This window comes from Bos indicus, chromosome 16 (genome assembly GCF_029378745.1).
Source record: "Bos indicus isolate NIAB-ARS_2022 breed Sahiwal x Tharparkar chromosome 16, NIAB-ARS_B.indTharparkar_mat_pri_1.0, whole genome shotgun sequence".
Taxonomy (NCBI): Eukaryota; Metazoa; Chordata; class Mammalia; order Artiodactyla; family Bovidae; genus Bos; species Bos indicus.
In genome coordinates, this window is record NC_091775.1 from 42,659,788 (window position 1) to 42,681,183 (window position 21,396).

Sequence of the window (21,396 nt, forward strand, 5' to 3'; positions counted from 1 at the left end):
GGGCTGTTACCCAGGGCTGAGATAGCTTGTTCTCCAGATACACTTCTAAGAAAAAGATTTGCCGTTTCTTTTGGGGACTATGTCAGTTAGGAATTTTTGAGACAGAAGTGATAGAAATTTAACTTAAATTGGTCTAGGCAAAGGAGGGGTATATTTATTGGTTGAAAGTAAATTGACTTCAAGATTTGCTGAGTCCAGGGGCCCCAGTGATGTCACTAGAATGTCAGCTATGGGGACAAAGAATGAATACAACCCTTTTTGGAGGTGAGGGGAGGGATAAGGTGACCCTTTCAGAATTTTTTTTCCTTTTGAGGTTATAACAATGAGAAAGAGGGGAATAAAGGAGAGACAGGGAGAAAAGGGGAGAGAGAGAGACTTACCCTGCGACACACAGGCAACCATAGTCAGATGCTTTGAATATTGTTGTTGAAGCTGGACTTGGGATGCATGCTCGATTGTGTCTGACTCTTTTGTGACTGCATGGACTGCAGCCAGCCAGGTTCCTCTGTCTGTGAGATTCTCCAGGTAAGAATACTGGAGTGGGTTGCCATTTCTTTCTCCGGGGGATCTTCCTGACCCAGGGATCAAACCTATGTCTCTTTTGTCTACTGAATTGGCAGGCAGATTCTTTACCACTGCACCACCTGGGAAGCTAGACATGGAGTAGGAAGAGTTAATAGCTATTTTTTTCCAGGCTACCAAACTCAGACCTTCCTCTGCTAACCATAAGTCTAGAAGTTCACTCCAAGAGCAGAGACAATCTACACACTCAGATTGATTTCTAAAGCACCTTCAGCATACATGCACACACACACACACACACACACACACACACACACACACAAACAGGGCTGCCACTGCTGTGAAGGATCTGACAGTCTCTCTGTGGGTGGTTTCTGGCTTTTGGAGAAAGTCTAAGGGTCATAGAGGATGGAGGTTTTGCCGGGGGCTGGGAGTTGGCAAGTAGACCTAACCAAGAACTAGGTAGGGGTAGTTGACTATAATAACGTTTTTGTCTAATTTCATCTTTCTGCACAAGGGGAAACAGAATCCCAGCCCATAGAAAGGACTTGCATAATGCTATTCAGTGAGATAGCAGTAGGCAGAGGCTCGCCAGCTGCTGACTCCTGGGGCAGTGCTCCTTGCCCCACCTTCCCCTGTCCCTGGGTGCCCAGTGCTCTTATGCTGCCCCATAGCTGCCCAGGGCTGTGCTAGAAGTAGGGTGTGAAGAGAAGCTGTAGGGAAGTAACTCAGCATGATACAGCCAAGCCACACTCCCTGATGGGATCAGCTATCCCAAACCTTTCTTTCTTGCATCTTTTTCTTTCTGCCAAGAGCCTAGGTGCTATAGACTGAATGTTTGTATCCCTCCAAAGCAGAGACATTACTTCGCCAACAAAGGTCTGTCTAGTCAAGGCTATGGTTTTTCCAGTAATCATGCATGGATGTGAGAGTTGGACTGTCAAGAAAGCTGAGCGCTGAAGAATTGATGCTTTTGAACTGTGGTGTTGGAGAAGACTCTTGAGAGTCCCTTGGATTGCAAGGAGATCCAACCAGTCCATTCCAAAGGAGATCAGTGCTGGGTGTTCTCTGGAATGAATGATGTTAAAGCTAAAACTCCAATACTTTGGCCACCTCATTTAAGAGTTGACTCATTGGAAAAGACTCTGATGCTGGGAGGGATTGGGGGCAGGAGGAGAAGGGGACAACAGAGGATAAGATGGCTGGATGGCATCACCAACTCGATGCACATGAGTTTGAATTAACTCCAGGAGTTGGTGATGGACAAGGAGGCCTGGCGTGCTGCAGTTCATGGGGTCACAAAGAGTCGGACACGACTGAGCGACTGAACTGAACTGAACTGAAGTTCATGTTGAAACTTAACCCCCAATGTGATGGTGTTAGGAGGTAGGGTTTGAGGAGGTGATTAAGACATGAAGGTGGAGCCCTCGTGAATGGGATCTATAAAAAAGACCCTGCTGGGACGTTCCTGGTGGCCCAGTGGTTGGGACTTTGCCTTTCAATGCAGGGTGTGTGGGTTCGATTCCTGATCTGGGATCTAGGATCCCAAATGCCTCATTGTCAAAAAATGAAACTTAAAGAAAAAGCAATATTGTAACAAACTCAGTAAAGACTTTAAAAATGGTCCACATCAAAAAATCTTTAAAAGAAACCCATATATCTCCACCCCTTCTGTCCTGTGGGATTTCAATGAAGACAACTTATGAGCTCTCGCCAGACACTGAATCTGCCTGCACCTTGATTCTTGTATTTCCCAGTCTCCAGAACTAAGAGATATAAATTTCTGTTGTTTAATCCACCCAATCTATGGTATTCCTAGTTCATACAGCAGACTGAATGAACTAAGATGCTAGGAGAGGTAGTTGAACACTTAACCAGCCCCCTAGTTCTCCCTGGAACCCTCCTCATCTCCTCTCTCATGGCTGACCCATTCTTATTCTTCAAGCATTAGCCAAGAATCACCTTCTCCAGGAAGCTGTCTCCTCAACTGAGTGTTCCTGCCACGTTCCCAGAGCACCCAGGTCTCATTGTTGGATCAGTCACCACCTTACCCTGGGGGCCTGTGACTGTCTGTTTCTCTCCCTACACTGTATGCTCCTCAAAGGCATAGGGATTTGAGAATTTGGATATATACATCTTAGGGAGGCTCTTATTCAGCTTACCACATATCCATCTCATTTAATCCTTGGGTGGTAGTGCTATGACATAGCTCCATTAAACAGAAGTAGAAAAGTGCATGGCACAGAGTAGGCATTCAATAAATGTTGATGGAGATGATCTGCTGTAAGAGTTGTCCTTCCCTGGACAGAAGTCCCTGGAGTGTGTATTCAGTCTTGTGTCTGCCCTAAAGTCTTCTCCCACAGTCCCCTCCCCTGGAAGAAGATAGGGGTTCAGTCAGAGTGCTCAGCACTCATTTTCCCCTGGAATGGCTCTGTCTCCCCATTGAGACAGAATCTCCTTTGAAGCAAAGATGAACTCTTATATGTCTTCTGAATTCTTTGGCTCTTTTCACACTGCTATTGACTTTCAAAGACACTTTTTTCTCCCTTTTAGTCCGTGAAAGGAGGGAGCATATGCCCATTTTGCAGAAGAGCAAAGCAAGGCTCAGGCTAGATACAGAATCAGTTCTTGAAAGGTATTGGTTGATGGACTCTGTCTTGCTCCCAACCCTTAGTCTCATGACTTCCAGCTCTAGGGATTCTCTACACCCTCAGCAGCCCCAGTCTTAAGTCCCAGCTCTGCTCTTGGCTGCCTTTTGTTGTCTCTCTCCACCATTTAACTTTTGGATATTCTTCCTTTGGTGTGCATGTGCGCACACACACACACACATACACACACATGCACACACTGTTCCAGCTCCCAGAATATTTCCAGGACTGACATCTTTACACAGTCCTTAACTCTCCCCCATCTTTATCTGTAAAATGCTGAACTTGCCTTTGCTTGACCTCCTTCCCCTTGTGTCAGGGACCAGATTTACACATACTTCACTGCACAGCTTTCTGTAACTTCAGAAATGACCATAGGGTAATCTAATTTTTCTTTAGTAGAAACACCTAACAATCACCCTGGCAGTGATTAAGAGCTTCAGGTCTAAAAATCAGACTACCTAGGTTAGAATCCAGGTTTTAGCACTTGTCAGTTGTGTGATCTTAAGAAAATAGATTAAGACAACCTAAAAATTCCATGGATGGAGGAGCCTGGTGGGCTACAGTCCATGGGGTCACAAAGAGTTGGACACGACTGAGCGACTTCATGATTCACGATATTGAATGGGAGGAAACATTTGCAAATGATGTGTCTGATAAGAGGTTCCTATCCCAAACAAACAAACAGCTCATACAAGTCAATATTTTTAAAATCTGATGGAAAAATGGTGAGAAGACCTGATTTGATGTTTTCCCAAAGAAGGCATACAGATGGCCAAGAGGCACATGAAAAGATGCTCAACATCACTAGTGGAGAAATGCAAACCAAAACCAGAATAAGATATCACCTCACACCTGTCAGAATGGCTATCATCAAAAAGACCACAAAGAAAAAATGTTGGCGACAATGTGGCGAAAAGGGAACCTTGATGCACTGTCAGTGGGAATGTAAACTGGTACAGCCATGAAAGACAAATACTATATGTTTTTATTTCTATGTAGAATCTAAAAAAATAAAACAAATGAATGATATAGCAAAATAGAAATAGATCCAGAGGTACAGGGAACAAACTAGTGGCTGCCATTAGGGAGCGGGATGGGGGAGGTGCAAAACAGGAGTAGGGTATGAAGAGGTATACTGCTAGGTATAAAATGATATGATACAAGGATGTAATATATGCTATTGGAATATAGCTAATATTTTATAACTTTAAATGGAGTATAATCTATAAAAATATTGAATCCCTATGTTATACACCTGAAACTAAGTAAATCAATTGTACCTTGATTAAAGTAAAAAAATCAATTTTGCTGTAAAAAATAAAAGAAAAAAAGTACATTAACTTTTCTGAGCTCAGTTTCCTTATCCACAAAAGTGAAGAACAATAATAACAATTTTCTCACTCAATACCTGGGAGGTGCTGTTTTTCAGGCAAGATTTGCTTAGTGGTCCCAGCTTCTGCCCCTTTCTCCATTTTTGTCACAACACCGTTCCTTTCCTGAACAACCCTTCTCCCTCATCCCGATGCTTGCCAACACAAGTTATCTGGAAGGGGAGGTGACATCAGTCATGCACACTTTAAGGGGGATTTAATCTGCTGTTTCTCTTCCCAGGGCCATTTTCCCCTTGGAGCCCCTTTTGCTATCACAGGCAGGAGGCCCAGACCTGCAAATTGCAGACCAGATCTGCAAATGGGAATGAGATCCTGGACAACCAGTTGAAGGAGGCACTGCAGAAGACACTCCTTCACACCCATAGTGTCCCATAAATAGATAACCATCTTGCAGTCATCCCTGCTTTTTCCGTTATGTTGACTTGGTGGGGGAGAGGAGGTGTTGGCACCTGGAGGAGATGTGATAGAAGGCATTCCTGAATGACTTCATCTCTGGGCTTTGCCTCTCAAAATTCCTGTCAAATCAGCTCTACCCTTTAAGGGACGGAAGAAGGGTCAGCATTCCAGAAGTTCCTTGTCATACCCAGACTTTTAATCAGGTGACACTGGAGAATTAGCATCCTAGTGCAGGAGGACGTGAGAGGGCGGGGAGGGGGTCTCAGGCGTCTCTTGGCCCCTGCCCCGTGCTTGTTTTTCTGGCAAGACGGGAGTTGAGGAGAGCAAGAACTCTTGCGTTGGTGGCTCAACGTGATCAGAACCACGGACAGCGGTCAGCGCGCCCGGGGGACCGGCGGTCTGGCGCAGGGCAGAGTTGCAGGCTTGCGCGCTTTCAGGCGGGGTGCCGAGTTCCAGGCGGGGAGGGAAGACGCGCTGCAGCGATGGGGTGTTGGCTGGGGCTGTTCTTTGTGAGTCACCTCGTGCGCCCGGCATTTGCGTCGAGTCTCTGATCGCTGGGGTTCTCTCTGCTCAATCCAGGAATGGGGGTGGGGAGGAAAGAAAAAAATCCACGCTAATGCCCCCGGAGGTTTCGCAGGAAAGGAAGCAGAGAGAGACGAAGGACCTATTGGTGTCTACCCCTCCCTGCCTACGCCCCCACTCCCGCATCCCACCCCTCCAACCGCCCCACCCCCCCGCCCCCCACCCCGGGCACGCGTTCCAGCTCCCGGTCAGGTCCATTTCTATACAAGGCCTGCTCTCCCCAGCCTCCACCCCCTCGGCGCGGAGAGGTGCATTCCCCCGCCCTGAGCTCAGCGGGTCGGGCCGGAATGCGGCCGATAAATCAGAGATAACCCAGAGAGGCAGGGCCGGCCCGGCTCCCAGGACCAGGAATAAAAGGCCGCTGTTGCCCAAGGATCCGGGAGAGCGCCCACCGGGCTCCTTCAGAAGGTGAGACGTGAAGCGCAACCCAGCGAAGCAGCCGCGGCCGCAACCTCTATCCGCTCCGCCAGCGACATGGACCCCCAGACGGCGCTGTCCCGGGCGCTTCTGCTTCTCCTCTTCTTGCACCTGTCGCTGCTAGGATGTCGTTCGCACCCGGTGGGTGGCCCCGGCCCGGTCTCGGAACTACCTGGGTTACAGGTGAGCTCTGCTGAACTGCGTAAACCCGGTTCGCCAGGAGGGCGCGGACAGCAGCAATTAACGGGTCCCCATCCACGCCCCTACTTACATCCCAAGAGGTCCCCACCCTCCCTAGGGAATTAGTGATATGAGAATCAGAAAGGGAATCAGAAAATGGCGAGACCGGGTGCGGGAAGCCAGTACTCAGCGCGGTTGGATCGCTTTGGCGCCGTCGAGGGCGGCTGGGCCCAGGTGCGGGTTTCTGAAGCTCTGGCTCCCCCACCGTGCATTGCAGGAGCTGCTGGACCGTCTACGGGACAGGGTCTCGGAGCTGCAGGCGGAGCAGCTGCGCGTGGAGCCCCTCCAGCAGGGCCAGGGCCTGGAAGAAACCTGGGATTCCCCGGCGGCAGCCCCCGCGGGGTTCCTCGGGCCCCACCACAGCATCCTCCGGGCCCTGCGGGGCCCCAAGATGATGCGCGACTCTGGCTGCTTTGGACGGAGGCTGGACCGTATCGGCTCCCTCAGCGGCCTGGGCTGCAACGGTGAGCACCTATCCCCATTCCAACTGCACATCATTAGAGCCACTTCTGGGTCCGATGTCTCAGGAGACCAAATTTTGAACAAAGAACATCACTCTTCTTTGCTGGCAGTCCTCAGGGCCAAGGCATGCCTTTCTGGGAATATTAAATTTGGACAACATTCATTATCATGTCTGGGAGCCCCTTCTATCCACCTCCTGCCTCTGACTGAAAGGGGCAGAATCACCTTAGGATGTAATTCAGTCACTATTCAACAGGCCCTCCTTGGAGCAGAGAATAGTTAACATTTTTCCCCCTGGTTTCCCCTGAACTGTCTAAAGCTGCGAAGGCAGAGGGGAAGGTCACCAGGGGGGATGGTAATCTCCGGTTTACAAGGAGGAAGGGGAGGTCCAGGGAGATGGGTTAGTCCAAAGTCCCAAACATGCAGATGAACTGAAGAGGGGGGTGGCAGGGGTGGCACAGGGTGAGGGCAAGCTCAGATCCTGCCTGTCTCCCACCTCAAAGTCATCATCACCCTCTCTTTTCCCCCCACAGTGCTGAGGAGGTACTAAGAAGAGGTCCTGGCTGCAGATATGGCTGCATCTGATTCTCCATCAACCCCTGATCCCCTTGGAAGCAACTCCTATTTATTTTTATTTATTTATTTATTTGGTTGTTTTATATAAGATGGTTCTTCTCTTTGGACACAAATTTTCCATGATGAAATAAAGTCAGTATTATAGCTTTTTCCTTTTGAAATTCATTTGTCTCAGTGTTTAAAAAAATAACGCATCATTTAAAAACAACAACAACAAAAAACCCTGTGTTTTCTTGCAAGTCCCAAAGGTGTCCATTTAATGGTGGGGTGGGGACACAGCTTCAAGGGCTGATGATCAAGCAGTTGGTGGGAGGGGGACTACTTTTCTTGAAAGATTTTCTTGTTTGGAAATATCTCTAAACACTCAGACACTTGAGACACTTTCCAGAAACTACTTTTGAAAGCCTAACAGTTTCTCCGTGGGAGCTGAATAGACCCTGATGTATTCCTGCTGCATGAGGGTGTGTGGCAGGGTATTTGCCCCTTGACAATAGCCTTCCTTCTGCCTAGAATTCTGTGACTGAAGGCACTCTCCGTATATTTGTTGTTTCCAGAAGCTCTCAGAGATCGAGGGCAGTGTGTGTGTGTGTGTGTGTGTGTGTGTGTATCAGAGAGAGAGAGAGAGAGAGACAGGGATGCTGGCTCATTTGCATTCCTGATGAGTGAGTTCTCCCTCCTGCCTCCAACCTCAGGTTCAGGCCTTCAATTCCTGATGTCATCCTGGAAAGGTGACTTCAAAACCCTGAGTTTAATAGCATTTTCATTTTCTGAGCCCACAAGCATAGAAGTGCCTGAAAGAGGCCCAGCATTTCAGAGTGCCCTTCCCTTGGGGTCCCACATTTTTACTTCCTCTCTGCCCTAGAGAGGAAAGATTTTTATTCTAAGGCAGGAAAAGAGACAAGCCCCAGAACCCTACTGTGCTGCCTTAATCAGCTGGGAGTCCTGGTAGGGGGTCACTTCCCTCTCCTCTCAGGATGCCCCTCCCCCTGCATCTTGGGTTCCAGGCATCCCACGTCATGTGATGGAACTTGCTCTTGCTTTCAGCCTATGCAGTTTCTTTTGCCAAGAATGCCTTTTATGGTACCAGCTCAGCAGGAGGACAGGACTATAAGTATCCCCATTTTATGGACGAGAAAACTGAGACCAAAAAAAGGGAAGCATCTTACATTAAAGCATACAGCTGCTAAGTTCCAGAGCTAGAATTTGAGCAGGGATCCTTGTGAATCTGGAGCCTGTACTCTTTCCCTGAGCTCCAGACCTTTAACTGCACTCATGACTTTCCTGCTGTCCTCATCTGATGTTTCTTTGAGTGAAGGGGAACCAGAATTAGTGGATCTTTGTGTTATTTCTCATTTTAACCCAGTTTGCATCTGAGGTGATAGGTATCTAATGAGTTTAAAGTTTTGAAAATAAGGTTTTAGGGCCAATTTATTCTCAAAACAAAACAAAAAACCCGTGAGTCATCTTTGCCTAATTGTTTTGGCCCTGGGTGGTAATGAGTAATTAGCATAATTAACATTTATAAAGGACTTATAATGTCCAGGCACAGTTCCATGAACTCATATCAGCCCTCACAACAGCTATGCAGGAAGAACTCTTATTATTGTTCATTTTACAAATTGAGGCACAAAAAGGTAATATATCTTGCTCAGGGTCTCTCAGTTGGTAAAGTGGCAGAGCCAGGATTCAAGCCCACACAGGCTGGCCCAACATCCATACACCTAATCATTGACCAATCCATCCCTTCCCAGGCCAGTGAATTAGGCTTGCTGGTGGGATGGACGGTCCCCTCATAATGGCATCAGTCAGTTCAACATCTGGGGCCAGTGCCTGTTGTCAACTTCTCTCCCCTGCTCAGGTGATGAAGACAGATTCCTCCCAGAACACCCACTTTACAAACCTAGCCAGCACTTCAGAAGTCTTCCAGGTAAGTCCAGTTCTTCCATAAATAGGGCTCAGGTGACAGAGTCTGTGCATGATACAGACACATCTGTTACTTGAGGCTTTTCACCCAAGCCACTGTCCAGGAAAAAGGACTGTAAAACAAACCGAAGAGCCAAATGTGACTTCTGGAGGGTGGGGAGTTGGTGGTCTGATGTACCCAGCGGAATGACATCTCAGCAAGCTCCTCCTGTTTGGTGTTTGTGGGCAGTGAAATGGCACATGAACTGTCTAAGGATGCCCTTTAAAACCAGCCCTCCCTGACCTGTGGCCCTGGCCCTTCAAACACATCCCCATGGAGCTACAGCCATGGCCTTAATCTCCCTGACTTACCTATGATCAACCTTGTCCTCCAAAGAAGCTGCTAGATTATATATCTCCATGGATGCTTGTCACTGTAACCTACCCAGAAAAACATGGTGAACACAGACCCATGCTTCACAGCCCACAGCTTTGCTGCTGAAAGGAGCTTCAGTAGAGGGTGGGCCTGCTCTGCTGGGTCTCCAGTGTTAAAGCTATTGAATGAAGTCAGGACAGAGTTGGACCTGAATTCTTCATCTCTTGTCACTGATTTTACACTCCCCTCTCCATCCTTTTTGGGGAAGCTTTGACCTTTTTGAGAATGATTTGTGGCAAAAAAGAATGCATCTCCCCCCACCTCCACAGAACCAGGTCTAAGCACGAAGTCATGAACTTGGCCATTTGTCTTGTTTATGTTGCAGTTCTCAGCTGTCTATCTTTGTCTCTGTAGAATTTTTCATGAAATCAGTGCATTTCCACTAAGAGGCCTGTCTCTCTCATGGAATGAAGAGCCAGGCCTCATGGAACTGTGTGGGCATTCTATAGCATTTCAGCCCTGGGACAGTGGCTCCCACTCTCTTGCCCCTAGTATTGTGTCTCTGACACTGCCAAACACAATCCTTTCCCTCACAGTGCACAACAGCCCTGCTTCCATTTGGAAGTATTCCACTTTCCTGCCCCAGGACTTTCTCTGGCAGCCAGAGCCCACTTCCTGGGGGCAGGCAGGAATCCGGGAAATTGACATGAACCAGGAGCAGCACTCAACACATACCAAGTAGTGCCTTCGGTTCACAGGCAGTGTGCATCTTTTACTGGTCCCCAGATTTCTCTGCAGGGGATGGGGATTAAGTTTCAGCTGCCCATGGTGATCACTAAACCCCTCTCCCTGGTCACTTCCCCAGTCTCCTGCCAATATTTCCTGGGATTGTCTCCAAAATAAACTACTTTGCTTGAATACATGTCTCAGGCTCAGGAGAACCCAAACAAAGACACTCCCAAATGAGTAAACCTTCTTCCAGGGCTCCCCACCCTTGATGACTTCAGCCCTTGGAATCTTCCTTGACTCCCTTCTTTGACTGGACCACCCAGGCAGGTACCATGTCCATTCCTCCTTCTTTCCCTCACCACTCATGCCCATATTGGTACACCAGCTTCCTAACTGGCCCCCCTGTTCCAGGCTTTCTACTTGGTTCTTCCTGCATCAGGGGGGGAGAGCAGAACCATCATGCCTTAGCCAGAGGGAGACTCCTCCTCTCTGTGAGGCCCCCAAGGAGGGCATGTATTCCTTGGAGGGCATACACCCAGATATGTCCATGGGTGGTGTGCTGGAGTGGGGGTGGTGAATCAGGTCACTGTGGAGGAAATTAAGATGAGGTCATCCTGGAGTAGGGTGGGCTCCTGATTCAGTATAAGTGAGTGAGTGTTAGTTACTCAGTTGCGTCTGACTCTTTGTGACCCCATGGACTGTCATCCACCATTCTCCTCTGTCCAAGGAATTCTCCAGGCAAGGATACTGGGGTGGGTTGCCATTGCCTTCTCCAGGGGATCTTCCAGATCCAGGGATGGAACCTGGGTCTCCTGCATTGCAGGCAGATTCTTTATAGTCTGAGCCACCAGCAAAGCCCAATTCAGTCTGACTGGTGTCCTTACAAGAAAAAAAGAAAGAAACCCAAGAAGGAAGAGATGACGATCAGAGAGATGCATCTGTAACCAAGGAATGCCAAAGGCTGCTGGCAGCTACCAGAAGCTTCAAGAGACAAGGAAGGATCCTACCTTACAGGTTTTAGAGGGAACATGGCCCTGCTGACTCCTTGATTTTGGACTCTAGCCTTCAGAACTGTGAGACAATACAGTCCTGTTGTTTTAAGATACCCAGTTTGTAGTACTTTGTAACAGCAGCCCAAAGGATCCGATGCAGTGCCCTCATCCTTTTCTTTCTTCACAGACTGTTCCAAGATGCTGGGTCCCATGAAATTCTCTGGAGATGTGCACCATGAACAACCAACCAACAACCAACCAACACACTGACCAACCAATAACCAACCAACCTACCGCTAAATTGTTTTCTCAAAGCTGTGACCAACTTGGTAACATATCACTGTGTATTTGCTCTTTCTCTTTCCTTACCTGTGGTGGGCAGCCTCTGAGATGGTCTGCAGTGATGCTCATCCCCTAGTATTCATGCCCTTGGTAATAACCTCCCTCTGAGTATGGGCTGGACTTAGTGACTCACTTCTAATGAACAGAGGACAACAAAAATGATGGGATACCACTTCCAAGATTAGGTTACAAAAAGATGGCGGTTTTCTCTCTACCTAAAAGAAGTCAGCTGCATCTCTATGGAGAAGTCCATGTCATTAGGAAATGACATCTCCAGGCAACAGTCAGTGAGGACCCAAGGTTTGCCAAAGACACATGAGTGACCTTGAAAACAGGTCCCCAGCCAAGCCTTGAAATGAGCATAGCCCTGGCCAACATCTTAACTGTAGCCAGTGCAAGCTCTGAGAAAGTTGGTACCCAGTTAAGCAGAGCCAGATCCCTGGTCCACAGAAACTGTTAGATAATAGATATGTGTTGATTAAAGTTGCTTAGGTAGGGACTTCCCTGATGGTCCACTGATTAAGAATCCGTCTGCCAATGCAGGGGACACAGGTTCTGTCCCTGGTCTGGGAACTAAGATCCCACATGCTGAGGGGAACTAAGCCTGTGGTGCCACAACTACTGAGCCCTCGCACTGCAACTACTGAAGCCCACACACCTTAGAGCCCATACTCTGCAACAAGAGAAGCCACTGCAATGAGAAACAAGCATACCATAACCAGAGAGTAGACCCCACTCACTAGAGTGAAGCAACTAGAGAAAGCCCGTGCACACCAACAAAGAGCCATTGCAGCTGGAAAAACAAAAGGTTGCTAAGAGGTGGGTAATTTGTCATGCAGCCATAGTTGACTAATTCTTCCCTTTTCCCCTCACTCTTATTTCACTTAAGTAGAAGCCCCAAAAGCTTTAGCAAATACACTTGCCTTGGGCCTTTTCCCCTGGGCAACTTGCCCCCAAATTCCAGTTTCAGTGACCTCCAGTTTGCACCAAAGAAACAGAACATTATTTTCAAAGTCTAAAGCAATCATTCCTAAATACGGACCAGTGTCCTACCGATTTCTCCCAACCGGGGCTTCTGCTTTAGGCTCTTTAGGTCTGACAGAGTCATGCCAGGAATGTGATGGGTTTTTCACACCAGTTCTGCACAGGTGTAACATCTCTGGGGACTCGTGGCTCCCTGAAGTGGCCCACAGCGTCTCCCCGGAGGATCATGAAACCAAACTCAGCTAGAGATGAGATGCCCCAATTCTGGATTCTCCTAGCCATTTGCAACCCTCATTCCATCATATGACTAAGACGACTTCTTTCCAGTGATAAGGAAATAAAGGCTTTTGATTTTTCAGCTAGTGGAAGAGGTGGGGGTGGGGGGTGGATCTGGTCTTCTGTGTCTTTTGCTTTTCACTCCCACAGGCTGGCTTCTAAACACCCCATTAAATATTAACTCTTTCACACACATATCCTGAAGTGGATCAGGGGCATGGAAAGAAAGAGAAAGTGTACGTCAAGTCATTTTCCATTTCAGGCTCAAATCAAAGGCTTTCATAGCACTGGGGTAATGAGTATATTGGGGACTCTCTGTTTTCCCTGGGCTCTGTTAGTGCAGGAGGTGGTGTTCTGTACAAAGTCCTCAGGGCAGAAACTAAGTATTCTTTTCTTGCCACCCACCTTCTGCAAAAAAAAAAAAAAACAAACACAAACAAAAACAGAGACAAAAGAAGAAACTCAAAAAATGACACCTGTGCCCCTACTCCAGATTCACTCTGGAAGGGGAAAAGTTTTAATAATAAAAGTAAACTGAAAAAAGTTCTAAATTCTTCTTCTGGAAACTTGCATGGGACTTTCACTTTTCCTTGAGCCACTGACAGACTTCAGAAGAGGCGCTGGATGCAAGAGCAGCATCAGCCCTCAGAGGCTAAGCCACAGCAGAGGCCATCCACCATGGTGCCCTTCCGGAAGTCTTGCCTGCATCAAAAGCCTATCTCAAAGGACATCTCCAGGAGACAGCCTGTGTGACGCACACTCAAGGAGCATCAGTTCCCCCAGGGTGGCTGCTCACTGAATCCTCTGCTAATAATAACCCTGCTACCCGAGCAATTAAGCTGTGAGCTCATTCTAGGATACGTCAGGATATGGTGGTTCTTGGCCTCCCGAGATACATATGTGCAGAAAGTCTCCTTGAAGGTCAAAAGTCAAGGGATACCAGGCCATAATGGGTCTTGCTTCTTTCCACCCAGACGCCTCCCTACTCAGAATTGCACTCATTTTGGATTTGAAGTTGAGTTTGGCCAATCCAAATTAGTAAAGGGGTTTGCTTTCTCCTTTAGAATAAAGCTACCCTGGATGTCTCTCGTGTCCTCTGGACACGTACTGCCCTGATATCCTGTCCTCTTGCTGTGTAACAGCCTCTCCATCTGAGCAGCCAAGGACTAAGCATAGGTGGAAGAGGGTCTGGCTAGGACAGAGCTGTCATTCCATTTGCAATTCCTGAAGTTCTAGAGGGTAGATTGAAACAAGTTAGGTGTGTAAATAGGTCACGGTAAGGCAGGAGATAGATGGGCTCCAGTTTAGGCATTCAAAGCTAGCTTCCTGTTTACATTTCATGGGGCAAGAAAAAGGGGGCTTCAGGCTGGACCTGTACAACTAGCATCCTGTTTACATTGCCTGAGACAGGACATAGGTGGGCTCCAGGTTAGGCACTTTCCAGGTGGCTCAGTGGGAAAAGAATCCACCTGACAATGCAGGAGATGCAGGAGACACAGGTTTGATCCTCGGGTTGGGAAGATCCCCTGGAGAAGGAAATGACAACCCACTCCAATATTCTTGCCTGGAAAATTCCATGGACAGAGGAGCCTGGTGCGCTACAGGCCATGGGGTCACAAATAAGGACCCAGAGATGCATGCAATTTGACTGCTTGGGGCTGCAATGCAGGGTTCTCATCCCTTCAGTGCAGTGTTTCCCCTCTGGACTTGATTGAGCACGCATGCACTCTCTCACTCCTGTTTACCCTCGGAAATGAAAGTAACAATAGAAACAGGGTAAATAGCCAGGCTTCGTCTCTTATGCACACCTTAAGATAACAATCATGGCAAGAACAGAAAAGGGCTAAACCTTGTTTGAGTGAAGGGTCAAAAAATCACATATTCCCCCTCCTTGGGGCAAGGGAGACACTACACAAGTGCAGAAAGTCTCCCTGGGGGTCAAAAGTCAGGGGATGCCAGGCCATAATGAGTCTTGCTTCTTTCCTCCCAGATGTCTTTGTGTTGAAATCTATTTGGTTGGGAGGGGAGGGTCTTGAGACAAAGTAGCCAGGAGGGGCAAAACAAGACTATTGGCCAGAGGGGAGACAAAGACCCAGAAAACTGGCCCTTTATAACGATTTAAACTTTCCAAAGGTGTGACTCTGGAGACAGCTCTCACAGAGTTCGCCCATGCGTCTTTCTGCAAGCACTCTGCCTTTCCAATAAACATTTTACTTTTCTCTTTACCTTCTACCTCCTCATCAGAATTCCTTCTTATCTCAGTAGGCAAGGACTGGGGATTTAGGCCCTAGCTGCTGGCCTCTCTGGTCTAACGGTTAGGATTCTTGGTCAGGGAACTAAGGTCTGGATTCCAGCTCACTACTGCTGTTTACTGCAAGATACCACTTGCTGCTGTGTGTGTCCAAAATTAATGGGGCTTGGGTATGCTGATTTCCCGAGACAGTCCACATACTCACAGACTTGCCAAGCATGCAAAGCTACAGCCCCAGGACAGGGGGACGGCAAGGAGGTGCTCAGAGGCAATCTAAAGGACTGGGACTAGGGCAGTGTTTAATCAGGAACTGAGACTAAAGGGATTGTTAAGGAAACTTTGTGCTAAGAAGCAGCAGTATCTGAGAAGTGGGCTGAAATTACAGGCTTTGGCGTCAGATCTGGGGTTCATGTCCTGATCCTGCTGAGTAACACTGGGCAAGTGACAGATGCTCTCAGGCTCAGTTCTGTCCCTCTGTGAATGGGGACAAAACCCACCTCCTGGGGCTTGTGATGAAAATGGAAGAATCCACATAAAGCTCTCAGCACCATGTCTCGCATATTCCAACCAAACAATAAAGATAACCATTATGAGTATCATGCAGTTATATGGCAGTTCACACTTCTGATCAGTTCAGTCACTCAGTCGTGTCTGACTCTTTGTGAACCCATGGACTACAGCACACCAGACTTCCCTGTCCATCACCAACTCCCGGAGCTTGCTCAAACTCATGTCCTTTGAGTCAGTGATGCCATCCAACCATCTCATCCTCTGTTGTCCCCTTCCCCTCCTGACTCAATCTTTTGCAACATCAGGGTCTTTTCCAATGAGTCAGTTCACACTTCAAAATGCATTTATACAGTAACAGTTCTTTTAAGGCTCACAGATGAGGAAAAGAAGGCCACAAAGATGCATGCAATTTAACTGCTTTGGGCTGCAATGGAGGGTTCTCATCCCTTCAGTGTAGTGTTCCCCCGCTGGATAAATTGCATTGAAGAGTGTATAGCGTTGGGTCTGGCACTTAGTAAATGGAGGCCAGTGCTGTACATTTTCTCCAGTGGTTATGTATGGATGTGAGAGTTGGACCAGAAAGAAGGCTGAGCACCAAAGAATGGATGTTTTCCAATTGTGGTGCTGGAGAAGACTCTTGAGAGTCCCTTGGACTGCAAAGATCAAACCAGTGAATTCTAAAGGAAGTCAACCTTTAATATTCATTGGAAGGACTGATGCTGAAACTGAAGCTCTAATACTTCAACCACCTGATGGGAAGAGCTGACTCATTGGAAAAGGCCCTGATGCTGGGAAAGATTGAGGGCAAAAGGAGAAGGGGGCAGCCGCTGAAGAGATGGGTAAGATGGCTCAATGGACAAGAGTTTGAGCAAACTCCAGGAAATGGTGGAAAACAGGAAAACCTGGCATGCTGCAGTCCATGGGGTCACAGAGTTGGACACAACTTAGCAACTGAACAAATGAACAACAACAACAACCAAAAGAGGCCATTCATTGCAGATAGAGAGGCTCACTGCCTGGTGTTTCTCTTTGGGGGGCCAGGAAAACAGAGACCTTGATGGCTCATTGCTTGTTGGGCCTTAGAGAAGGACATGAAAGGCCTGAAAGGAAACTGCATGGGTCACAGCTGCCTCCATCAGCCAACCTCACCTTGGGAGTGTTCCTAGGAAGGTGCGAGGTGTTACAAACTTCACATCCGAGTGTGAGTTTCTAGAAGCAGCAAGCTTCCATAAATGAAAATATCAGCATCCTTCTAGAGTCAAGTTCCCCCCACACCTTTGAGGGAACCATGCAGTGAAGGAGGGCAGGCTCTGCACAGGAATGATCGTGTTCCCAAAACTTGTCTTGTGTTTCTTTTGGGGAGTGGAGTTCTTGGGACATTGGTCCCATTTGGTTCCGGCTGACTTAGGACTCTAGAAAACTACTTTCTCTTCACCTGGACACTGAGAGGGACAGTCAGGGGTGGGGGAAGCCCTGCGGAGGGAGAGGTCTGCTCTCGCCACTGCTGATGAGTCAGGTGTGAGGCCAGCGCCAGCATCTGGACTAATTTGTCCTGAGCCGAGCAGCCGGCTGCCTGCCACATCCTCCCCTCCCGCCCTTATTTGGAGCCCTGACAGCTGAGCGGCAAACCAACAGGGGAGCTGGGCGCCCGCCAACCGTCACCCTCTGCTTCCCCGCATGAGTCCCGTTGCCGAGGAGAAAGAAGCCGGAGGCATCGTTGTGAGATAACCAAGGACTCTTTTTTGCTCTTCTCACACCTTTGAAGTGGGAACCTCTTGAGGCAAATCAACAAGAATGTGGCTCCTGCAGCTGAGGGTCCTGGGGGTTGTCGGGGCTGCTCAAGGCAGAGGGGCTGTGACAAGCAGGCTGGACTGATAACTTTAAAAGGGCATCTTCTGCTGCTTCCTCACTCAGCTGCTTTATCACTGCAAGTGACAGAATGGGGAGGGTTCCGTCCCTCTCCCGGACGAGCTCCCAGAGAGCCAGGGGGCTATAAAAAGAGGAGGCTCAGGGCAGCTGGGAGACAGAGACGGACAAAGGCCAACAGCAAAAGGCCAAAGAGGACAGGGAGGAGGCAGCAAGCACCAGACCGACCATTCCTTGACCGACGCCAGCATGGGCTCCTCCGCCATCACCGTGAGCTTCCTCCTCTTTCTGGCATTTCAGCTCCCAGGGCAAACAGGAGCAAATCCCGTGTATGGCTCTGTGTCCAATGCAGACCTGATGGATTTCAAGGTAGGGCCAGGGAAGCGGCATGGTCTGGGGTGAGGGGGTTGTGACATTGTGCCAGGCAGCGAGACCTCTCCCTTTCCCTGTTTTCCTTTTGTAAAGAATTTGCTGGACCGTTTGGAGGACAAGATGCCTTTAGAAGATGAGGCTGTGCCCTCACAAGTACTAAGTGAGCAGAATGAAGAAGCTGGGGCCCCTCTCAGCCCCCTTTCAGAGATGCCTCCCTGGATGGGGGAGGTCAACCCAGCCCAGAGAGAGGGGGGCGTCCTCGGGCGGGGCCCCTGGGAATCCTCCGATAGATCTGCCCTCCTGAAGAGCAAGCTGAGGGCACTGCTCACTGCCCCTCGGAGCCTGCGGAGGTCCAGCTGCTTCGGGGGAAGGATGGACAGGATTGGAGCCCAGAGTGGATTGGGCTGCAACAGCTTCCGGGTAAGAGGACCTGAGAATGGAAATGGGATGGGGAGGAAGGAAATTGTGGCTTCATTGAAGTTCAAACCTTGTGAAAGAACATCGCCAGGGAATGCCTTCAGTAGGAAAGGGACAGCATAGAAGCAACCCCTTTGAAATTTCTGCCCCAACTTGGCAGGGAGGAGGGTGTGCTCTGAGTCTCAGGACAATGATACCAACCTCAGCTACAGTTTTCTGAGAGAATGCTAAGAAAAAAAGACTTTACTGCCACGAGCACTGGGGACTTAAATTGTTCATGGGGCCAAATAACCTGTGCTTTGCTGATTGGTAGTTTGTGTCCTTTGCAGAATCATCAGATCCCAAAGGATTGAAATTGAGCAGGACTGACTTTACTAGTTCCTAATGGGCAATTTGTTTACCAGTTTATAGAAGTCAGAGGGTCATCAGGCTGGAGTGGAGGCTGGTGGGAAGGGAGCACAGTCTGATGAAGCTGGCTTTTCCAGTGGAGTCAGGTCACCAAACCAAACATATCTCTGCTCTCTTGTAGTATCGAAGATAATGGCCAGGGAGGAAAAGGCAGGCCAGGCCCCGGGCAGTCTTCAAGAGAATCCCCTGGGGTCTCTCACTCAACTTTGTCGCATCTGGTTGCCATCAAGTTGAGCTGTGACGAGCATTCTATTCAAGCATCAGCTTCTTGTCAACATTTCTCACATTTTATGCTAAATGTAGACAAAGTGATTTAACTGTGGCTTCTCCACCTCTCCCACCCATGTGTTAAGTTTTAATCACCTGTTACCAACATCAGTTTGAAAATGAATAAACTTCAGCACCATGGACAGAAGCAGTAGGCTTGGGTTGGTGTGATTTCTTTCATTTCCGGAAGGGAGTTCAGCCTGATACTCCTTGTCATTTTACCTTTTGTTGGAGAGAAGAATTCTCAGTTCCTTTTTCATTCTTTTTTTAAAGGAATTAACTTGTTTGGGGGAGCAGTTTTAGGTTCACAGCAAAATTGAGCCACTGAAGAGGTAGTTTCTTTGTATCTGCTTCTGAAATGGGTGTTGCCCTGGTTTACCTGTACCAGGGAGCAGGGCTACCGAGTCTCCGTACGTACCCCTGCCCACCCCCCGTTCACATCCTCTTCCATAACCAACATCCCCACCAGAGAGCAACACTTGTTATCATCGATGAACCTACACTGACACATCATAATCATCCAACATCCGTAGTTCACATCATGTTCATCCTTGGTGGTGTGTGGCTTTGGGCTTCAGCTTCCTTTCATTTCTCCCTCCAAGTGTGTGTGTGTTTGGCGGGTAGGGGCTCAAACTGCAGCTCTCTACTTGCTCTCACTCACACTGCAGCCTCACCACTGATTCTGAAAAAGCCCTAGGAGACCAAAAGGGCCTTTATCTTTACTCAGACTTGCTCACATTCAGAGCACTTAGGTATTGAAAAGAAAACTTATAAACATTTGGGTTTTTTTCCTGGTCACATCTAAGGTAGACTGTCCTCAGTATGACACTTTTGTACACACAGTATTATTTGGTTACAGTTATCCTTTTTTTAGAGGGGCATATATGAAATCAGGACACTAACTCTTCTCTAACACCTTTTGAGAGTTAAGTGTGGCAGCTGAGTGAATTGCACTTTCGTTCTTCTTCAGCAGTTCTTTGAAGAATAGGCAGAATATTTGGGCTTAAAAGCTGAGCAAAATGAAGAAAGGAATGTTTGCTGTGCTGACATACTTCAACTTCATGCATCTTTGGGGCACCAAATTTAAAAATTAGCCACTGGTTTTCCCAAATTCATGTTCAAGGTGTTTGGACTTGCATGTTTTACTGAGGTGGGAGCTGCTGAAGAGGTAGTTTCTTTGTATCTGCTTCTGAAATGGGTGTTGCCCTGGTTTACCTGCACCAGGGAGCAGGGCTCTGAGCCACCTCCCACCCATTACCCCTGACACCACACTCGCCGTGTCAGATTTTATGACATTCCTCCAACACCCCTACACCTTCACTTCCCCATGCCTTTATTCATGCTGTTCCTTCCACGTAGATGCCCTTAATCCAGAGCTCCCCACCTCTCCCAAACATTTTACTCATTTCTTAAGCTCATTAAGAATGCTACTTCTTCCCTGAAGCCTTCCAGGATACCACATGCCCAGGACAGATCAAGCTCTTCACTGGCAGCATTTTATAACTATTACCAGTCACCACAACATGCCTGGGTATGCAACTGGGTCTGTGTCCCTGATCTGCAAGCTCCTGGAGGTAAATGCCCCTTCAGCAGGCCCTGCAGCATGTGGCACAGCAGGCACCCTACATATAGTTGGTCAGATTGTACAGAAACTGAGAGAAGAGGAAGTAAAGTAGTAATATGCTCCATGTAGAGTGAGGGGGAGGCCAGCAGAGAATTGATGGTTAGGCAGGGAGGTAGGGAAAGAACTCTAAGGTAACTGCTTCTAAAAGAGATGTTCTTTGCGTGGATTTTGAATGCAGAGGGTGGAAAACTAAGAACAGAGGACTAACAAGGACCAGGAGGGTGGAGAGAAAGGAAGCGTCTGGCTCCTGAGGTCTGGCACTGGGGGAGCAGGGGCTGCTGGCAGGGGAGGAGGGGGGGAGCTGGGCTCACTGCCAAGGTGTCACAGTGACACAGCAGGTTCTCATGGATGGGATTGACTGAACGTGCCAAATACATGAGACGCCCCTGGAACCTAGAGGACACTGGGGAATGGGTGGAAGGGGTGATGAATTGCGGGAGGGACAGGTTGAAGCAGGGATGGGTGAAGGGGTGACAGCTGAGGGAGGATGCATGGAGGGGCCTGAGTAGGCTGAGGCTGCTTCTGCCACTGTGCTTAGTCGCTCAGTCCTGGCCAACTTTGCGACCCCATGGATTGTAGCCCGCCAGACTCCTCTGCTCATGGGATTCTCCAGGCAAGAATACTGGAGTGGGCTGCCATGCCATCCTCCAGGGATCGATCATCCCAACCCAGGGGTTGAACCCAGGTCTCCTGCACCGCTGGCAGATTCTTTACTATCTGAGCCACCAGGAAAGCCCAGCCAGTGTTTCTGCCACTGGGGGACAGCAACTCAAAGCAGATCACCCAGAGACCAAGAAATCACATTTCCGGCAAAACACAATGTGACCCAAAAGCCCTGAGAGG

General features: G+C 48.5%; 2 protein-coding genes across 2 annotated transcripts; both read left to right on the top strand.

Annotated features, from left to right (window-relative positions):
* The first annotated feature begins 5,779 nt into the window (after positions 1-5,779).
* On the top strand, positions 5,780-7,386 carry NPPB (natriuretic peptide B). Its single transcript, XM_019976059.2, has 3 exons — positions 5,780-6,142; positions 6,417-6,663; positions 7,195-7,386. The coding sequence occupies exons 1-3, from the start codon at positions 6,017-6,019 to the stop codon at positions 7,209-7,211; spliced, it is 390 nt and encodes a 129-aa protein (XP_019831618.1). The 5' UTR covers positions 5,780-6,016; the 3' UTR covers positions 7,212-7,386.
* A 9,802-nt stretch (positions 7,387-17,188) lies between these two features.
* NPPA (natriuretic peptide A) lies at positions 17,189-19,077 on the top strand. Its single transcript, XM_019975936.2, has 3 exons — positions 17,189-17,834; positions 17,931-18,257; positions 18,784-19,077. Exons 1-3 carry the CDS (start codon positions 17,715-17,717, stop codon positions 18,793-18,795), a joined length of 459 nt encoding a protein of 152 aa, XP_019831495.1. The 5' UTR covers positions 17,189-17,714; the 3' UTR covers positions 18,796-19,077.
* The last annotated feature ends 2,319 nt before the right edge of the window (positions 19,078-21,396 follow it).

What these genes read in the sequence shown, in the direction of transcription:
- NPPA (XM_019975936.2), top strand. Translation starts at nt 17,715, where the DNA reads ATGGGCTCCTCCGCCATCACCGTGAGCTTCCTCCTCTTTCTGGCATTT. An exon ending in CAGACCTGATGGATTTCAAG is followed by an intron (nt 17,835 to 17,930) that starts GTAGGGCCAGGG and finishes CCTTTTGTAAAG; the next exon opens with AATTTGCTGGACCGTTTGGA.
- NPPB (XM_019976059.2), top strand. Translation starts at nt 6,017, where the DNA reads ATGGACCCCCAGACGGCGCTGTCCCGGGCGCTTCTGCTTCTCCTCTTC. An exon ending in CGGAACTACCTGGGTTACAG is followed by an intron (nt 6,143 to 6,416) that starts GTGAGCTCTGCT and finishes CGTGCATTGCAG; the next exon opens with GAGCTGCTGGACCGTCTACG.